The following is a 19,829-nucleotide window of genomic DNA, read 5'->3' on the forward strand; positions in this document are numbered from 1 at the left end:
CAGACAACTTGAGACTGGCCAGCAGTAACTATATATGGAGTAGTGCTCTCCGGCACCACCCCTAATTGATCAACCAATAGTAACTTGCTCTGGAATCAGCTGATCGGCGTGATCAGCTGATCTCTCCTTGCCCAGTATAAGAGTTCTGCCTCTCAGCGCGCGCGTATTCCTAAGCCTGTGTGCACTAACAGACTCAGCCACACCAGACACATGCTGCCGCGTGCAAACCGCCGTGCTGGACGCGGAAGCAGCCGCCTTACTGTTGTTACATGTGGCGGCTTTTCCGCGTTCTGCCCTGTTACCAGACGCACGCTTCCGCGCGCAAACCGCCGCCTCCTCAGCAGCACACGCGGCGGCTTTTCCGCGTTCTCTCACATTAATTAGCTCGACAAAGGAGTTGGAATATGGAATTAGACCATCACTGAACAATGAACACAGCTGCTGATTAATTGTAAGAGCTACTAGAAGCTTTGATTTGCTAACCCCAGCTTCTGCCTCTTTGGTGGGACAAACAACATATATAACAGGACAAAGACAAACAGAAAATATTTTTCTCCTCACTACTTTTGCCTATAAGCACCACAATAGGGGAGCAGTAAATGGTTTAAGTGATATCATCCTGACTCAAAACTTCTTGATAATAGGAGAGGGCAGCTGTGCCCAGGTGATTCCCCGAATCACTGTTAACCACTTCAGCCCTCAGTTGTTTTCACTTTATGCATCCGAGCAACGTTCACCTCCCATTCATTAGCCTATAACTTTATCACTACTTATCACAATGAACTGATCTACATCTTGTTTTTTCCGCCACCAATTAGGCTTTCTTTGGGTGGTACATTTTGCTCAGAGCTACCTTACTGTAAATGCATTTTAATAGTAAGAATAAGAAAAAAATTCATTATTTCTGTTTTCTGCAATTCTAGTTTTAAAATAATACATGCCTCCATAATTAAAAACCACGTATTGTATTTGCCCATTTGTCCCGGTTATTACACCGTTTAAATTATGTCCCTATCACAATGTATGGCGACAATATTTTATTTGGAAATTAAAGTGCATTTTTTCCGTTTTGCATCCATCACCATTTACAAGCTTATAATAATAAAAAAAAAAATAGAAATATTTCATCTTTACATAGATATTTAAAAAGTTTAGACCCTTAGGTAAATATTTATGTGTTTTTTTATTGTAATTTTTTTTATTATTATTAAACATTTTATTTGGGTTTTTTAGGAGGATGGGATGTAAATAGTATTTTTTTAATGTAAATATATGTTAATTTTTTTTTTTATGCAGATGTAGTTTTACTTTTTGGCCACAAGGTAGCAACCTTAGGTACGCTGAGAGGGACGTAGGGGGGCGTAGGAGGCAGAAAAAGTGAGGCTTCCGAAAGAAGCTGTCGCTTTTTCTGTGGGGGGAGAGGAATCAGTGATCGGGCACCATGGCCCGATTCATTGATTCCTGGGCTAACAATCCGCGGCTGGGAGCACGCCTGCACGAGCACGATCGCCGTGGGAGCGCATATGGCCTCCTGGACGTAGCTCTATGTCCAGGAGGAGAAAGTGGTTAAAGCAGACCTGAACTCAGAACTATCTCTACTCTAAAAGATAAGGAACAGCATAATAACCTTTAAAGAAAAATATTTGTTACAGCTGATACAAATCCTGCAATAAATCTGCGGTGTGTCTACTTCCTGCTTTCATGGAAGCAGACATAGACCAAAATACTGTTTGATTAGTCTACAGGAACGCGATCAGGAGGTGTGCGGACCAAGGCAGCACATCCAAATCACAGAGGGTCGCTGCGGGGGACTAGAGGGACACTTAGTGATAGCGCAGGCACAGGGTGGCTGCAGGGGGCTAGTAGAAGTCCCACGTAAGTTAAACTTGTTTTTTTTTTTACTTCAATTTAGGTTTCCTTTGAATTTTACATAGCATCACAACCATTTTGGAAATGGGGTGGTATAAGAACAAAACCACTACCATTACCAAACATAGGGGTTGATTCACTATACTACGCTACTCCAGCAACGCAAGTTAAAAACAATGCGCACCCGCTATGCATGTTGCGTAGCGCAGAGCCATGCAGAGGATGCTCAAGGGAGTGGTGCTCAAATTTGAAAAGGGGCCCCAATCAATCAATCCCTCCAAATTGTGCGTGTATGTAATACCTGTCTCCAGAAAGGAGTATTAAGCAGTCTCTGCCCCCCCCCCCTTTCCTCATTCCTTTATAGGAGTATCAGGAAGACTTTGTGTCTCCTTTCAACCAAGTCTTTTGGTTCCACCACCCACCCTCAAATCAGCAGTGATAGGTGCCCATTATCAGAGTGGGCACAGTGGAGCCTGATGTAGGCATGGACTCGCCTATGATTTGTGGGACCTTTGGCCCTCTTGATCAGTACCCATGCTTCTTTTCAGTGGTTGCCAATATGCAGTGGTTGCTAAGCATAAGTAGGTGCAAAATTGCAGTAAGTGCCAAGGTGCAGTGGGTTCCTAGATGCAGTGGGTGGTAAAATGCAAAGGTCCAGTTTGAGTTAAGTTGCAAAGAGTTCTGATGTGCCAAAGTACAGTGTGTGTCAAGCTGCAGCGGCTACCAAGGTCCAGTTTGTGCTAAGTTGTTGTGGATGCTAAGTCATATTGGGTGTTAATTTGCAGTGGCTTCTAAGCAGTATTGGGTGCTCAATGAGTAGCAGATGGTGCTAAAAAGTAGTGAGTGTTAATTGGTACAGGGAGTCATGTAAGTGCTGGGTACAGGCCAAGGGTGGGTACTGGATGCATGTAGGTGCAGTGGGCAAGATATGAGTGAGTAGTAAGTGCCATGTGGGGTCTGGATGTGCGCCATGGAAGAGTATAGGATGTCATATAGGTCGGACCATGGGGGTGGTACTGTGTGCTATTTGGGTGCAGGCCATGGTAGGGTACTAGGTGCATATAATGGCTAGGTACTGGGTGCTATGTGGGTACAGACCATGTTTGGGTACTGGGTGCAGACCATGAAGGGTATTTGGTGCCATGTGGGTGCTGGCATAGGTGAGTACTGGATTACATATGGGAGCTGGTTGCTAGGTATAGGGTGGTCATAAATCCCAAGTGGGGGTTAAGTGCTGGCTATAGGGGAAATCACTGCTAGTGCTGGAGAGAGAGAGGTCACTGTTGGTGGCAGCAGGAGGGGTAGGTAACTGTGGGTGCTGGGGGAGGGTCACTGTGGGTGCCAGGTGGTGGGCGAGGAAACTGTGGGTGCTAGGTTGAGTAATAAGTCACTGTGGGTGCTGGGGAGGGAGAGGTCTCAGTAGGTGCAGCTGTCAGGGAGATCTTACTTGCTCCCACACAGCTGATGGAATGACCACACTAGGATTCCTGTCCAGAGCCTCTTCCTCCCAAAAGTATCCCAGGGGGTGGAACTTACCATGGGGAGGGCGGAGCTTGGCCAAAGGGGCCCCTTTATTGAGAATTTAAAAACAGGGTCACCCAGATTCCCCCCCCCCCCCCCCCCCACGCACGTGCCTGGCATAGTGTGCCTTCCTTAGTTACATGCGCTGCTTACATAGCAACACGCAAGACTTTAAATGCCGGGTGCTGCTGTGAAGTATCGGGGACGCTACTTTGTTAATTAATGCAGTAGCGACCGCGCTAGTGAAGTATCGCAGCTGAAATACTTCACAGCAGCACCCAGCATTTAATGGAGCACTTGTTGCTATGTAAGCAGCTTGTGTAACTAAAGAAGGCACACTATGAAGCACAACCGCGCATAGGGTGCATAGCGGGCACACTCTGTTTTTAACTCACGCTGCTGGAGTAAAGTGAATCGAGCCCATAGTCTTACAGTGGGATGCAAAAGTTTGGGCAACCTTGTTAATTGTCATGATTTTCCTGTATATATCGTTGGTTGTTATGATAAAAATGTAAGTTAAATATATCATATAGGAGACACACACAGTGATGTTTAATAAGTGAAATAAAGTTTATTAGAATTACAGAAAGTGTGCAATAATTGTTTATATAAAATTAGGCAGGTGCATAAATGTGGGCACTGTTGTCATTTTATTGATTCCAAAACCTTTACAACTAATAATTGGAACTCAAACTGGCTTGGTAAGCTCAGTGACCCCTGACCTACATACACAGGTGAATCCAATTATGATAAAGAGTATTTAAGGGGGGCAATTGTAAAGGTAGCCATACACTGGTCGATTTGCCATCAGATTCGACCAACAGATAGATCCCTCTACTGTTTAAACTTCCTACCAGGCAGGAGGAACTGAAGCATGCCGGAGACCAGCGCGGACACAGAGCAGCGGTGACCGGGGGGTAGTCGCGCCGGCGGAGCAGGTAATGTATTGCCGCTCTATTCCGTCGGTCGTCGGGCAATCGAACGCCGCTAGCGACGCGCTCCCTACCCGTGGGCGATCGGCGGTAATTTTCCGCACTGAGCGATCGACGGGATCGGACGAAATGGATCGAAATTCGGCGTGAAGCGCGAACGATTGGCAGCAGATTCGATCCCAGTGATCAAATCTGCTGTCCAAACGGCGGCAAATTGGGCCAGTGTATTGCCAGCTTTAGTTTCCTTTGTCTTAATTTTCTCTGAAGAGTAACAACATGGGGGTCTCAAAACAACTCTCAAATGACCTGAAGACAAAGATTGTTCATCATCATGGTTTAGGGGAAGGATACAGCAATCTATCTCAGAGATTTCAGCTGTCTGTTTCCACAGTTAGGAACATATTGAGGAAATGGAAGACCACAGGCTCAGTTCAAGTTAAGGCTCGAAGTGGCAGACCAAGAAAAATCTCGGATAGACAGAAGGAACAATTTATACAGGAAAATCATGACGATTAACAAAGTTGCCCAAACTTTCGCATCCCACTGTATGTCCGATCACTGTACTTCAAGGGAACCTGAAGTGAGAAGAATACAAGAGGCTGCAATCTTCATTTCCTTATAAACAATGTCAGTTGCCTGGCTGTCACGCTGAGCTTTTGACTTTAGTTGTTATTGAGTCACACACCTGCAACAAGCATGCAGCCAGTGTATTCAGACCAGCATTAAAGCATCTGATCCAGCATTCTGGGCCAGTGACTTAGGGCTCTTTTCCACTATGAAACGCAATCGCAATCGCGTTTCAATACAATTTTTACTATGTTATTGAGATTGGGCTACTATAGCCAGTATAATAGAGCTAAAATACATAGAAAACGTGACAGGATGACGACTGCGCTCGGGCCAAAGTCGCGATGCAATGGCCGCTGGCGTTTCCATTAGTTTTACTGTAACCTGCATTTGCAATCCGTTAGCAATCGGAATTAGATCGCAAAATGCAGGGTAGTAGAAAAGGGCCCTTAAAGTAATACGAAGGGTGGGATAAGGAGCCCAGGGTGTATAAAGTTCTAGTAAGCTGTTGAAACAATACGTATTACTACCTCAGATGAGGAATCCTATATAATAAAATCCTATGTGTCCCTGCGTCATCCTCCTGTCCCCCGTGTTTTTTGGCTACTGCGCATGTGTAGCCGTTGGGACAGGAGGAGGATGGGGCCAGGCGGGTAGGGGGGCGTGCGATGGTGTGCGTGGCGGCATGCGCCGACCTGTGTGCACATCCGCATGGCTTATGTGGCAAGAGCCTAGTGCCTGTTTTAAACGGGCCTTAGGTCTAGTGGATTATAAAATATATTCAATGGAAAAAAATTACCATGTCTTTCAAGGGCCCAACCCGCCTCCTCAGTCCAATATAACAGTGCCTGTTAGAAGAACACCATAAACTTGGAGCACCTGTATTACTTGAAGTGCATTTGTTACTAAATCAGGTGCTCCAAGTCTATGGTGTTTCTCTTAACATGCACTGTTATGTTGGCCTGATCGGTTGGGTGGGGCCCATGAAATGTGTTTGTTTTCAATGATTACATTTTATAATCCAATGAATATCTTTTATAATCCATTCCGCTTCCTGCCTGTAGGCGTTCATATAAATCAGGTAATGGCTGTCAGACACCTGCTGCAGTTAGAGCTCCATTTTGTAATTTCCTTCTTTTTTCAGGACCATTTCCTGTACACATGATTCCTCCCCAGGGCCCATCACCCCCCCCCCCCCCCCCCCCCCGTTGGAAGGTGTTTATTGTTGCTCCCATTCAAATGTATTGTGATGGCTGAGCAGAAAACTGCCAGTGGGAAGTCATGTGTGCAATGTTTTTGAAGGATCCCTTGCATCAACCAGTTACATCCTCTATTCTCAACACTCTAACGGTGGGCATACATGTTTAGATTGCCACCCAATGTGGCAAGCAGATCAACCCCTCTCTGATCTATTTTACAGTAGTGGAAGGCTAACCACTACAGCATCCAGAGAACCCAGGCTAACATAACCAGGATTGGATGCACTAAACACAAAATAAAATGACCATTTCAGAATTTCATAATGTAAAGATCGCTTCTTCAAGAGCCAGTTGTGGGATAGTCAGGATTACATACTAAAGCCACAAATGATAAGGGATGAAATAAGGAAATGGTGAAGACAATAGCTAATATACCCCAGCATTGTCAGGCTATGAGCCTCATGCCAAGAGGGGACACAGTGCAACAAGTTCACATACAACATGAACTTTACCTACACCATTTACAGACAACAGCAATAGTTATTATTTAGCTTTTTAATTCATTTGTATTCTACCCATAATTATGTGATCAGTACCTAAAGCAGTGTTTGTATATTTTTTACAACACAACAGTTAGATCCCGCCTTAGAGGGTATCTAATTAACATGTATAAATACATCAGCGAGCAATATAAAAGGTTGGCGGATGAGCTTTTTGTCCCTAAGCCGTCTCAAAGCACTAGAGGACATGATCTGTGCATGGAGGAAAAATGTTTTAGCCATTTATTTAGGAAAGGGTTCTTTACAGTAAGAGTGATTAAGATGTGGAATGCATTGCCACAGGAAGTAGTTATGGCAAACTCTATACCTGCATTTAAAGGGGGCTTAGATGCTTTCCCTCGCGTTGAAAGACATCCATGGCTACAATTACTAAGTAATGCCCAGTGATGTTGATCCAGGGATTTTATCTGATTGCCATCTGGAGTCGGGAAGGAATTTTTTTCCTTTTGGGGCTAATTGGATCATGGGCTAATTGGATCCTCTGGATCAACAGGGATATGTGAGGGAGCAGCCTGGTGTTGTACTTTGTTCTCTGTTTGAACTCGATGGACGTATGTCTTTTTTCAACCTAAATAACTATGTAACTATGTAATATTATCTACTCCACCATGTTATCTATCTTTATGAGGGTGCACTATCAACACTGTACCCTAAAAGAATTGCTTACTAGTTATTTTCTGTAAATTATTCTTAATATTAATCTCTATCCATGCATTTGTATTTACAGTATTTATACCACCCACATAGCCTTAATTGAGCTATCTTATGTTTTTATTTAAATTTGCACTGGTTTACATAATTAATTTTTCTTTTTATTTAATAGTACAAGTCACTATGCCATCTACCATTGGGGATATTTTCTATCACACTTCTGCACATGGGCGGTGCTACACTGGGACACGCTGGGGCGCTGGCCCCTCTGGGAATCACTGAGCCCCCCCCACCGCTCAGTAACATACAATTAACTGTTTCCAGGCTTCAGCAGCGTACAGTGAACAAATGCAAATAAATCTCTATATCAGCCTGAGTTTATGTAGGCATTGAGTTAATCAAGGGTCTTATCTTTTTGCCATAAGTACCTCATAATCCTTGCAAAATCCCTTGTAATTAATGTGCACTCACCTGAGTTAGGCAAAAAATATCTAAAGCTCGCCATACACACATTGATTTTGATCACCCATAAATGGGCCCCACCAGCCAGCCTTTGTGCCCCCATCTAAAATGTTTCAACTGGAGCCACCACTGCTTCTGCATGCCTCCTGAACACTTACTTTAGATCTATAAAGGCTTAGATTTACTTTTAACTTCACAGACAAGGCTTATTGCCCCACCTATATTAATACCTGCAATTACCCTCCTATATTGATACCCTGTTTTTATCATTTTTGTACCACCTTCTCTCTTTTAGGCTTCTTGCACACCAAGACGTTGCATTAGGTGGCACGTTAAGGTCGCATAACGTGCACCTAACACAACGTATGGTGCTGCAAGAGCCGACGGTAGAGTGAGCCGCGTTAGGCGACTCGAGTCCTATAATGTCTCCCAGAGTGGCGCTGATTGGCCAGCGGGACCACGTGATGCGGAGCGAGACACTCCGCATCACGTGGTCCCGCCGGCCAATCAGCGCCCGCCAGTGCAGTGAATATTAAGTAGCCATGTGCGCGGCTACTGTAGCTGGCTCTCCCCGCCTCCTCTCCGCCCCCCCCCACTGCGCATGTGCAAACAGTCTAACGCGGCTATAGCCGCTCCAACGCCGTAGCATGCTGCACTTTGCACAGAACATGCAGCGTTACATGTAACGCAACGTGGGCTGTGTGAACAGCCCACTTGTGTTACATTGCTGTGCGTTGGGGGAGCGTTACAGGCGCACTAACGTGCGCCTGTAACGTCTTGGTGTGTAAGCAGCCTTAATGTATTTAAGTGTTACATATGTATTGTGATTATTTTTCAACTTTTATTAGCATTTGGCTGTTAGCTCTTTTCCTGAATTTGTTTTTAGATACTGTTATTGACCTGAAGAAGCCAGTGAATGCCTGAAATGCGTTGTCCAGTGTTACTTCTAATAAATTATAATTTTTTCACTTAAAGTACCAGAGCTCAAAAGTTTTGGAGAATCCCGGGAGGCTGTTAGGTAAGATAAGAGGGGTAGAGAGGAGAATGGGGGACATCAGGACAGGTGATAGTATATGCCTGCTCCCCCCGATTCTCCAAATCTTTTGAGCTCTGGTATCCTTTAAAATGTGTCTCATTATTAGAGGTGTTTCTTACCTTTTAAACTGTTTTTATCTATTTAGTAACTTTTTTTGTTTACAGTGCCTCCTTCCCTTCCTAGCACTGTGAGACGTAGCCAATTAGCAGAATACCTGCCGAAGAGGGTCAGAACTAATCACAGAACCATAAATATCACAACACAATATATCCTATTATTGAATCATTAAAACTTAACTTTTAATAGACTATTAAAAGGATAAGAAAAGAGTATTCGGCTGAATTTTTACATATATAAACTTGCAAATGATGCAGTGCCTGCTATTTCAGTGCGTACTGGATAAGGATCATTATCCCAGGTCCCATAGACATCACAAGATACATATAAAATTACACAACCCCCACCAAAAAACCTGACATGTTTCACTTCTAAATGATGCTTTTTCAAGGGATAAAGTGCTCAGACAGTGCTCAAGTGATAAGGTGTAAGTTAATATTCTAAAATTACAAGCAAATAGATATAGATAGATATAGCCTATAGGCTCATAACATGAATGCATTGAGGGTCAGAACCACAGAAGGCTTTCTAAGCATATCCTATATCCCAGAGTTATCCCTTATATACTGGTGCACTTAGAGGGCTCCTCCATCCCTTGTGCTCCCTCTTCTTCTCCCCCCTCCGAGGTACTCCAAGTCTTTACATGGCTGCACTGTTTCTGAGTGGCTGATTTCAGTCAGATGATCAGTTGATCACACATAAATTCTACTTTCTGTTTTTCCTATAGAGGAATCATTTTTTTCACCTTTTTAAAGCATCACTACCAGTGGCGTAGCTACAAACCTCTGGGCCCTGATGCGGAATCTGGATGTGGGCCCCCCTCCCAGCAACACTCGACGCACATACATATCCAAATCACTATAGCCAGCTATAGGTCCCCCCAGTATAGGAAGCCAGGCATAGGTAAGCCAGTATAGTTGCCCCCGGTATAGGTTAGCCAGGTAGGTGCCTCCAACATAGGTAGCCAGTATAGTTGCCCCCAGTATAGGTAAGATAGGCAGGCGCCCCCGGTATAAGTTAGATGGGTAGGTGCCCCCAGTACAGGTTAGCTAGGTGGGTGCCTCTAATATAGGTAGCCAGAATAGTTGCCCCCATCATAGGTTAGATAGGTAGATGCCCCCAGTATAGGTTAGTTAGGTAGGTGCCTCCAATATAGGTAACCAGTATAGTTGCCACCTGTATAGGCTAACTAGGTAGGTAGGTGCCCCCAATACAGGTTAGATAAGTAAGTGCCCCCAGTATAGGTTAGATTGGTAGCTGCCCCCCAGTATAGGTTAGATAGGTAGCTGCCCTCCAGTATAGGTTAGATAGGTAGGTGCCCCCCAGTATAGGTTAGATAGGTAGGTGCCCCCCAGTATAGGTTAGATTAGATAGCTGCCCCCCAGTATAGGTTAGATTAGGTAGCTGCCCCCCAGTATAGGTTAGATTAGGTAGCTGCCCCCAGTATAGGTTAGATAAGGTAGGTGCCCCCCAGGATAGGTTAGATTAGGTAGCTGCCCCCCAGGATAGGTTAGATTAGGTAGCTGCCCCCCAGGATAGGTTAGATTAGGTAGCTGCCCCCCAGGATAGATTAGATTAGGTAGCTGCCCCCCAGGATAGGTTAGATTAGGTGGCTGCCCCCAGTATAGGTTAGATAAGGTAGGTGCCCCCCAGGATAGGTTAGATTAGGTAGCTGCCCCCCAGGATAGGTTAGATTAGGTAGCTGCCCCCCAGGATAGATTAGATTAGGTAGCTGCCCCCCAGGATAGGTTAGATTAGGTAGCTGCCCCCCAGGATAGATTAGATTAGGTAGCTGCCCCCCAGGATAGGTTAGATTAGGTAGCTGCCCCCCAGGATAGGATAGGTAGGTGCCCCCCAGGATAGGTTAGATTAGGTAGCTGCCCCCCAGGATAGGTTAGATTAGGTAGCTGCCCCCCAGTATAGGTTAGATTAGGTAGCTGCCCCCCAGGATAGGTTAGGTAGCTGCCCCCCAGGATAGGTTAGGTAGCTGCCCCCAAGGATAGGTTAGGTAGCTGCCCCCCCAGGATAGGTTAGGTAGGTGCCCCCCAGGAAAGGTTAGGTAGGTGCCCCCAGGATAGATTAGGTAGCTGCCCCACAGGATAGATTAGGTAGCTGCCCCCCAGGATAGGTTAGGTAGCTGTCCCCCAAGATAGGTTAGGTAGCTGCCCCCCAGGATAGGTTAGGTAGCTGCCCCCCAGGATAGATTAGGTAGCTGCCCCCCAGGATAGGTTAGGAAGCTGCCCCCCAAGATAGGTTAGGTAGCTGCCCCCCAGGATAGGTTAGGTAGATGCCCCCCACGATAGGTTAGGTAGCTGCCCCCCACGATAGGTTAGGTAGCTGCCCCCCACGATAGGTTAGGTAGCTGCCCCCCAGGATAGAATAGGTAGGTGCCCCCCAGGATAGGTTAGGTAGCTGCCCCCCAGGATAGAATAGGTAGGTGCCCCCCAGGATAGGTTAGGTAGCTGCCCGCCAGGATAGGTAGCTGCCCGCCAGGATAGGTCAGGTTAGGTAGGTGCCCCCACCCCTATAATGGAGGGGGGAGCCTCAGCCGCGGAGAGGGCAGACCGACCTCTCCCTCCCTTCCTCTCCCCGGGCTCCCCCCTCGAAATTCAGAGTGAGCGTACAGGGTAGCGGCGCTATACTAAACTACTCACCTCCGTCTCAGGTTCCAATCGTCGCTGGTCTCCTCCCGCTCCGCATAGATGCTGATACACACGCTGCGTCAGCGTGTACGCAGCGTGTGTATCAGCATCTATGCGGAGCGGGAGGAGACCAGCGACGATTGGAACCTGAGACGGAGGTGAGTAGTTTAGTATAGCGCCGCTACCCTGCACGCTCACTCTGAATTCCGAGGGGGGAGCCCGGGGAGAGGAAGGGAGGGAGAGGTCGGGCTTCCCTCCCCGCGGCTCCGGCTCCCCCCTCCATTACAGCGCACACCCTCAATAGCATTCAGGGCAGCGAGCGGCACAGGCAGCACGGCTCTGGAAACGGGCATGGGCCCCCTGGCCCCTCCCCGCCTCTTCAGGAGCCGGGCCCGGTCGCGAAGGCGACTGCTGCGACCCCAGGCCCTACGCCTATGATCACTACACACAAAGGGACCCCACAATAAAATAAATAGATGTCCTACAGAGAAAAGTGTTCCCTGGAGCATGTAATACAGTAAAGTGGAAGTAACATACATCCAGTTTTCACCAGTGAGGCAATCTTGCAATTTCTGGTTCCTGTCCTCTGCCTTCCTCCCCTACACATCACCTTCCCTCCACTCATCTTTCTTCCATACAGAGACTTTCCTCTGCACTCTGATTAGCTTTCCTCACCTACACATTGCCCCTCTTCCTCCCATCTCTGTGAGGCCCTGTTCCGCCACACCCACTTTGCATTCCTTCCACCTGCCTCTATGACAGGTCCTTCAGTCATCTCTCACCCTTCCTGAATACTCAAGGATATACTTCACGGCTGCATTTTCTAATTGCCATCATGACAGCAGGTCACACATGGCACTACTCTTAACTCCCAGTTCAACTATCCACTACCACACCTTATGCCTTGTTTCATTCTATGTTTAGATGGCTCACATATAGTCCTCGATTCATAAAAGTGCCTGCGAGCGGGGAAAGTCGAGCGGGGAAACACCGCTGTCGGTATTTCCGCCTTCAGGGTGGTAATTCATAAAAATTTAGCTAGTTGTGACAGGCGTGCGGAGATACTCCGCTGTAGGCAGGCGTTAGGCTGTCGGGAGACATGCGGAAACAGGAGAAGCAGGCGGAATCCCTCCGTGCGGTGTTCTCTCTGCAGCTGCTTGGGAGGTCTGTCCCATTCACTGCAATGTATTCCGCACGCTTCTCGCCACATCAGAGGTAGCGGTAATACCCGTCCGCATACCGCTACCTCTAATCTTTATGAATTGGCATTTGTTACTTTTGCTGTGATAATCACCGCGCAAGGCGGTGATTTATCACTCTGCTCGTGGATGTCGGCTTTTCATGCGGAAAAAGCCTTTATGAATACAGATTTGGCTGTGTGGTCGGTAAAGTGAGCCGTTTTCAGCATTTCCTCATGCGGAAATGCTTTATGAATCGAGGCCATAGTCTCATTCTGCATTTGCCATCTTCTCTGTGTCTTCCCTGTGGCACAGTCTCTGCTACAGAGCCTCCAGTTCCACAGCATGTGCTGTCTTCTACATGCCTTCCCAGTGCAGCTCAGTCCACTCACCAGCATGGCATATGGAAGTAGAGATGGCCCAAACCTTCGCGAACCTCCGCAATCATCGGCGAACATGCAAACGTTTGCGAACCGCAATAGACATCAATGGGGAGGCGAACTTTGAAAACTAGAAACAATTATGCTGGTCACAAAAGTGATGGAAAAGATGTTTCAAGGGGTCTAACATCTGAGTTTTTGCATGGGGGAGTGGGATAAACGCCAAAAGTCCCGGGGAAAAATCTGGATTTGAGGCAAAGCAGCGTTTTAAGGGCAGAAATCACATTGAATGCTAAATTGGAGACCTAAAGTGCTTTAAAACATCTTGCATGTGTATACATCAATCAGGGAGTGTAATTAGAGTACTACTCACACTGACAGACCAAGCTCACTGTATAACGCACCGCAAACAGCTGTTTGTGTTGAGAGTGTGACGGCCGTGCTGGACTGGTGCGCACCATGGCGAGAGTACAGGCGATAGCGGCTCAATGACAAAACAACAGTGAATGTCCAGCTGATCGAATTTGGTCTGTCCACAATGAAGCAACGACCTTATTATCTTTGGTGTGCCACCCCCCGAGACACTCATATAGCCGTCGGTCATTGCTTCATTGTGATACGCAAGCCCCTTCATCGCGGCAAGGTAACGATCACGAAGGGGAATTGACACATGTACATGCCTTTTGTTTTGTTGTTGCAGCTGCAGTGCAGCCAGAAAAATTAGGCAGGCATGTACACGCACCAGAAAAGTTATTATAGCTAGCAGCGGCCTGAAAAATTCAGGAATCCGCCTGGAGTCCTGGTGGACCCTGTTGGTGGTGGCAGAGAAGGTAGTCAAGCGGCCTGCAGGCAGAGATGCTGTGTGGGGAGCGACTTAGTCATGGGGCAGGCAGTCACACAGCGTGCAGGCAGAGATGCTGTGTGCGGGGACTGACTTATGCTTCATACACACTTGAGATAAAAGTCTTTGGAAAATGAAAGATCACAGACCAATTTCACCCCCTTCCATGTAGTATGAGAGCCATACTCTACACAGTCTATTCTATGGAGCTGCACTCCCCAACAAATAAAATCTTTGCAGGATGCTGCACACAAAGATGCCCGTACACACTCAAAAGATCATTATCTGCAAAAGATCTGTTCCTGCAAAATATCCATTCCATGCAAAATGCATTATAGTCTATGAGATCTGCAGATCATCATACACACTTGGTTTAACAGACAATCATCTGCAGATCATCTGCAGATCAGATTCAACAGGGTGGATTTTCAGATCTGCAGATGATTGCCAGATATGCAGATGAAGTCTGTTAAACCAAGTGTGTATGATGATCTGCAGATCTCATAGACTATAATGCATTTTGCATGGAATGGATCTTTTGCAGGAACAGATCTTTTGCAGATAATGATCTTTTGAGTGTGTACGGGCATCTTTGTGTGCAGCTTCTTGCAAAGATTTTATCTGATGGGGAGTGCAGCTCCATAGAATAGACTGTGTAGAGTAGGGCTCTCATACTACATGGAATGGGGTAAAATTGGTCTGTGATCTTTCATTTTCCAAAGACTGTTATCTCAAGTGTGTATGAAGCATTAGTCTTCGGGCGGGCAGTAGCCCTCCGGGATCCATGCCTCATTCATTTTGATAAAGGTGAGGTACTGAACACTTTTTTGACTTAGGCGACTTCTCTTCTCAGTGACAATGCCTCCAGCTGCGCTGAAGGTCCTTTATGACAGGATGCTTGAGGCAGGGAAAGACAGAAGTTGGATGGCAAATTGGGACAGCTCTGGCCACAGGTCAAGCCTTCGCACCCAGTAGTACAAGGGTTCATCATCGCTGCTCACAGTGCCTACATCCACACTCAAGGCCAGGTAGTAGGCTACCTGCCAGTCCAGGCGTTGGTGGAGGGTGGATTCGGAAGTGCTAAGGCGAGGCGTTGGACTAAAGAATGTCCGCATGTCCAACATCACCATGAGATCCCTGGAGCATCCTGTCCTTGCCTGCGTGGACATGGGAGAAGGATTACTGGCAGAGGTACCTTTATTTCGTTGTGCTGTGATATTACCCTTAAACGCATTGTAAAGCATAGTTGCCAGCTTGCTCTGCAAGTGCTGCATACTTTCTGCCTTCTGGTGATTTGGAAACATCTCCGCCTCTTTGTGCCTATACCGAGGGTCTAGTAGCGTGGCCACCCAGTACAGCTCATTCCCCTTGAGTTTTTTTATATGGGGGTCCCGCAACAGGCTGGACAGCATGAAAGACACCATCTGCACAAAGTTGGATGCAGACATACTATCCGTCTCCTCTTGTTCTTCCTCAGTGATGTCAGCTAAGTTCTCCTCCTCCCTCCAGCCACGAACAATACCATGGGAAAGTTGAAGCACAAGCCCCCTGCGACACCTGCTGCGGTTGTTCTTCCGCCTCATCCTCCTCCAAAACAAGACCTTCCTCATCTGACTTCTCTTTCCCACACGACTCTTCCTCCTCCTCCCCCCTCCCCCGTGTGCTGCCGCAGGTGTTGAGGAATCATCTGCTTCTGCTGAGAATTGATCCCACAACTCTTTCTCCTGTTCCTGTTCACGCTCATCCACAGCTTGTTCCACCACTCTACGCACGGCACGCTCCAGGAAGAAGGCATATGGGATCAAGTCGCTGATGGCGCCTTCACTGCGACACACCAGGTTTGTCACCTCCTCAAACAGCCGCATGAGCCTGCAGGCATTTCGCATAAGTGTCTAGTACTTCGTCCAGAACATCCCCATCTCCCCAGACTGTGTCGTTTGACTGTAGTTGTAGAGATACTGTTTGATGGCTTTCTCCTGTTGTAGCAGGCGGTCGAACATCAGGAGAGTCGAATTCCAGTGAGTCAGGCTATCGCCACTGATCCACCTGTTTGTTCAGAGCAGCCAGGAGAGCTGCTCCAGTGTGACTCTCCGCTTTGAGGCAAGACATGTCTAAGATGGCGTGACACCATGCCTGGCATGCAACATAGGCCCTGGGGAGCTGGGGCTGTGTAGCTGGAGAGGAGATCGCAGCACCAGTAGAGTTGAACTGCCACTCAGCCAAGGAGGACGAGGACGACAGCGAAGAGGATGTAGCAGGAATAGAGGAGGTGGCAGCAGGCCTGCCTGCAAGCCGTGGAGGTATCACTAGGTCCGCTGCACAGCAACGTACTCCCTGCTTCCCAGCGGTCACCAGGTTGACCCAATGGGCTGTGTAAGCAATGTACCTGCCTTGACCGTGCTTGGCAGACCAGGCATCCGTGGTCAGATGGACCCTTGACCTAACGCTGTGTGCCAGAGATGACACCACTTGGCTCTCAACTGCATGGTACAGTTGGGTATTGCCTTTTTGGAGAAATAATTGCGGCCTGGTATCTTCCACTACGGTGTCCCAATGGCCACAAATTTTCGGAAAGCCTCAGAGTCCACCAGCTGGTATGGTAACAGCTGGCGGGATAACAGTTCCGCCAAGCCAGCTGTGAGACGCCGGGCAAGGGGGTGACTAGCAGACATTGGCTTCTTCCGTTTAAAGATTTCCCTCACGGACACCTGGCTACTGCTGTGGGCAGAGGAGCAGGAACCGCTCAAGGTGAGAGGTGGAGTGGAGGAGGGAGGCTGTGATTGTGAAGGTGCAAGGGAGAAAGCGGCTGAAGATGATGCACCTGAAGGAGGAAGAAGAAGGTGGTTTTGCTTTTTTTGTGCTGCTTTTCCTCAGGTGGTCTTCCCTTTGCAGTTTGTGCCTTTTCTGCATGTGCCTTCGTAAGGCAGTTGTCCCTACGTGGGTGTTGGCCTTTCCACTGCTCAATTTTTGGAGGCAGAGAGTACAGATGGGATTTCTCTGATCTTTGGCACACAGACTAAAAAATCTCCACACCGCTGAGCCACCCTGGGGTGTGGGCACTATGGTGGCGTCAGCAGCTGACGTTGAAGGACATGTTGGCTGGCTGTCCATAGGTGGCGATACATGGTGCTAGACACTGCCACCAGCTGTTTCTGACGACAAGCTCCCCCTGCTCCTTTCAGCAACTCGTCTCCTCCTACTCCTCTCTGACTCCCCCTCTGAACTGCCCTCTTGGTCATCGTGTCTCTTAGGATCCCATGTGGCATCCATGGCAGTATCATCATCATAATCATCCTCCAAAGCTTCGCTTGTATCAGACACCTCCAAAACTCCACCAACAGCAGGTACTTCATCCTCCTCCTCCTCACACCTTACGTCCATAGTGTCGCCTAACTCAGACATATGAGGTGGTGTAACTTGCTTAGCACCTTCATCTTGTTGTAACAATAATGGTTTCTTGTCAGAGAATGTGACAATTCTTGTCAGAGAATGTATTGGGCAGTGATTGAACTGCAAGTGTTGTACTGCTCAGTGCAGTGGAACCCTTTACAGCCATTGATACCCTTACTGCTCCTTCACCACATCAATATGATTGATGGATGGCAAGGCCAGGGATAAATTCACATACATTCTTTTCTAGATCAAACTGGTCATTCCTGATAATTTTGGTAGAAAGCTAAAAGTGTACAGATGTTCCCTGATGTCACTGACCGGTCCTTTAGCAATCTGTAGATTGCTGTTCCCTGATGCCTTTGTTTCCTGCGGGAACTTTAAAGTGTAACGGTCGGCATAAAATAAAAAATCAATTATTTATTTTTATCTGGTAAACAAGTAATAACGATGCTAACCAGGCAATCCAAAAGTTAAAATCTCTATTACTTTTCTTGTTGATAAATGATCATTCCCCGGGTTAACTGACTCTTATTTGGTACGTTGCCGCACAAAGGGAGTTGCAGGGCATGCTGGGTTGTCTTTTTTTTTGCTTCTTTATTTCCCCTCAGACTTAACTAATGTACAGAAGCAAAAAAGGACAACCCAGCATGCCCTGCAACTTCCTTTTTGTGGCAACGTACCAAATAAGAGTCAGGCAAACTGGGGAATGATCATTTATCAACCAAAAAAGTAATAGAGATTTTAACTTTTGGATTTCCTGATTAGCATCCTTATTACTTGTTTACCAGATAAAAATAAGGAATTGATTTTTGATTTTATGCCCGACAGTTACTCTTTAAAGAAACTTCCTACAGCAAGGTGCTGCTCGTGCCCCCACACCCCACTACCTGGAAGGGAACCAAGGAGCATGTCTGTATTTCCTAGGTTATATTTTTCCATCCAAAATGATCTCTAAAGATTGATTTGAGGGACAGCAATTGAAATTATATCTACAGTTAAACACATAAGCCTCATAAGCGTTGAAGCTGGAGTTCCCGTCTAACAACTTTCAGGTGAAAAAAACTGTGCAAATCTATGAACAGAGAGTATAAACTAGATTGTTTAACAGAATAGAATGCCTAGGTAGCTTCAAAGACCTTCCTTCAAACATTTATTCTACCATAATCAAGCTAAAGACACTTCAAAAAGAAATGAACAAACTTGTGTCTCCCCAGTGGTCATAAACACAGCGGGGTGGCCATGAGTTGTGAGAATGAGAACTTGCATTGAACTCAAACAGGCAAATACAGAACGGATTAATTCAACATTTCCATGCGGCATCACAGTATCGAGGTACAATCTAGCAAGGTAGAAATATGACAATAGAGTGGAATTTATGTTACCAACAAAATATGCCTGGATTATAACATTTAGAAGAAAAAAAACACTTTGGACCATTTAGAGCAGGGTTGCCCAAACTTTTTAGACTAAGAATCAACATTCTTGAGATTGGTAGGGGGCCAAAATAGCAAAAATAAACACAATTTTTGCTGATTGCCATTAGGTACACTACGTCCGTGTCATTTTGGCAGGAAATAACCCATATAACGTGTGCAGTAAGCACAGCGGCAGCTGCTAATTAGTGGCTGCTATTGCTATAGTGGTGGCTGATGACCTACAGGCGAGCAAAGCGGGAGGCAGAGCAGCCGAAGCTACGGCTTGCTGGCCACATGGAATTAACAACTGTAGAGTGCTTGGGGGGGGGGGGGTGCACCAGAAAGGGCTCGTGGGCTGCATTTGGCCCCCAGATCGGACTTTGTACATGCCTGATTCAGAGGAAAAACAATTACATATCAGCCTATGTTTGATATCATCAATTTGTAATCCCATGCTGTTTAACATTACTCAGTGTGTAGTCCTGGTGCAGAAGGAAAATTCCTTTGTCCGATACCTTCACTGTTCAAACAAAAGTAAATGCTATACTGCTGTAGAAGTCATTAATTTATGCATTCATACAGAGATACTGTGGATCTACTCACCGCATTAAAATTGGGGAACAAGCTAAGCGGCGAGACTCCATTGATCCTGAAGGTGAGAAGATGCTTTATGTCCAAGTGTGTCTGGATTGGTCTGTTGGGGATCCCTAGAGACGCCAACAATGGACTACCATGTGTAGGAGCTCCTGCAACACAAGCAGCACAAGACATTTTCACTCAGAGTCAAATAACTTTAAGTCCTTTAAAAGCAAAATTTATAGTCATTGTTTACATTGTTTTACATTTCCCTGTGAAATATGTAAAGGTTTTAAAACTTTTCAAATGGGAAGCAAGACATGAATAGAGAAATGAATAATAATACTTGTTACATAAACCCTAGTCAATGTGCCCAATCTGAGGTTCCACGGTACTCGATGGAGATGCAGGTGCTACAATATTATTTATCAAAAACTCTTTTGGCTGAATGTGGTAGGCATGTGGACAGTATTGAGTCACATAGCAGTCA

General features: G+C 46.5%; 1 protein-coding gene across 15 annotated transcripts in view; it reads right to left on the reverse strand.

Annotated features, from left to right (window-relative positions):
• ZNF385C (zinc finger protein 385C) overlaps nucleotides 1-19,829 on the reverse strand; it is a 526,232-nt gene that overhangs the window by 123,191 nt on the left and 383,212 nt on the right. For all 15 annotated transcript variants that reach the window (XR_011025353.1, XR_011025355.1, XR_011025354.1 and 12 more), the window contains one exon: nucleotides 19,367-19,509. Coding sequence is in view for 11 of the 15 variants with exons in the window: in XM_068263763.1 (XP_068119864.1) it covers nucleotides 19,367-19,509 (143 nt within the window). In the remaining 4 variants the exon portion in view is untranslated. The remainder of the gene's footprint in view (nucleotides 1-19,366; nucleotides 19,510-19,829) is intronic.

The sequence above is a fragment of the Hyperolius riggenbachi genome, chromosome 12 (genome assembly GCF_040937935.1).
Source record: "Hyperolius riggenbachi isolate aHypRig1 chromosome 12, aHypRig1.pri, whole genome shotgun sequence".
Lineage (NCBI taxonomy): Eukaryota > Metazoa > Chordata > Amphibia > Anura > Hyperoliidae > Hyperolius > Hyperolius riggenbachi.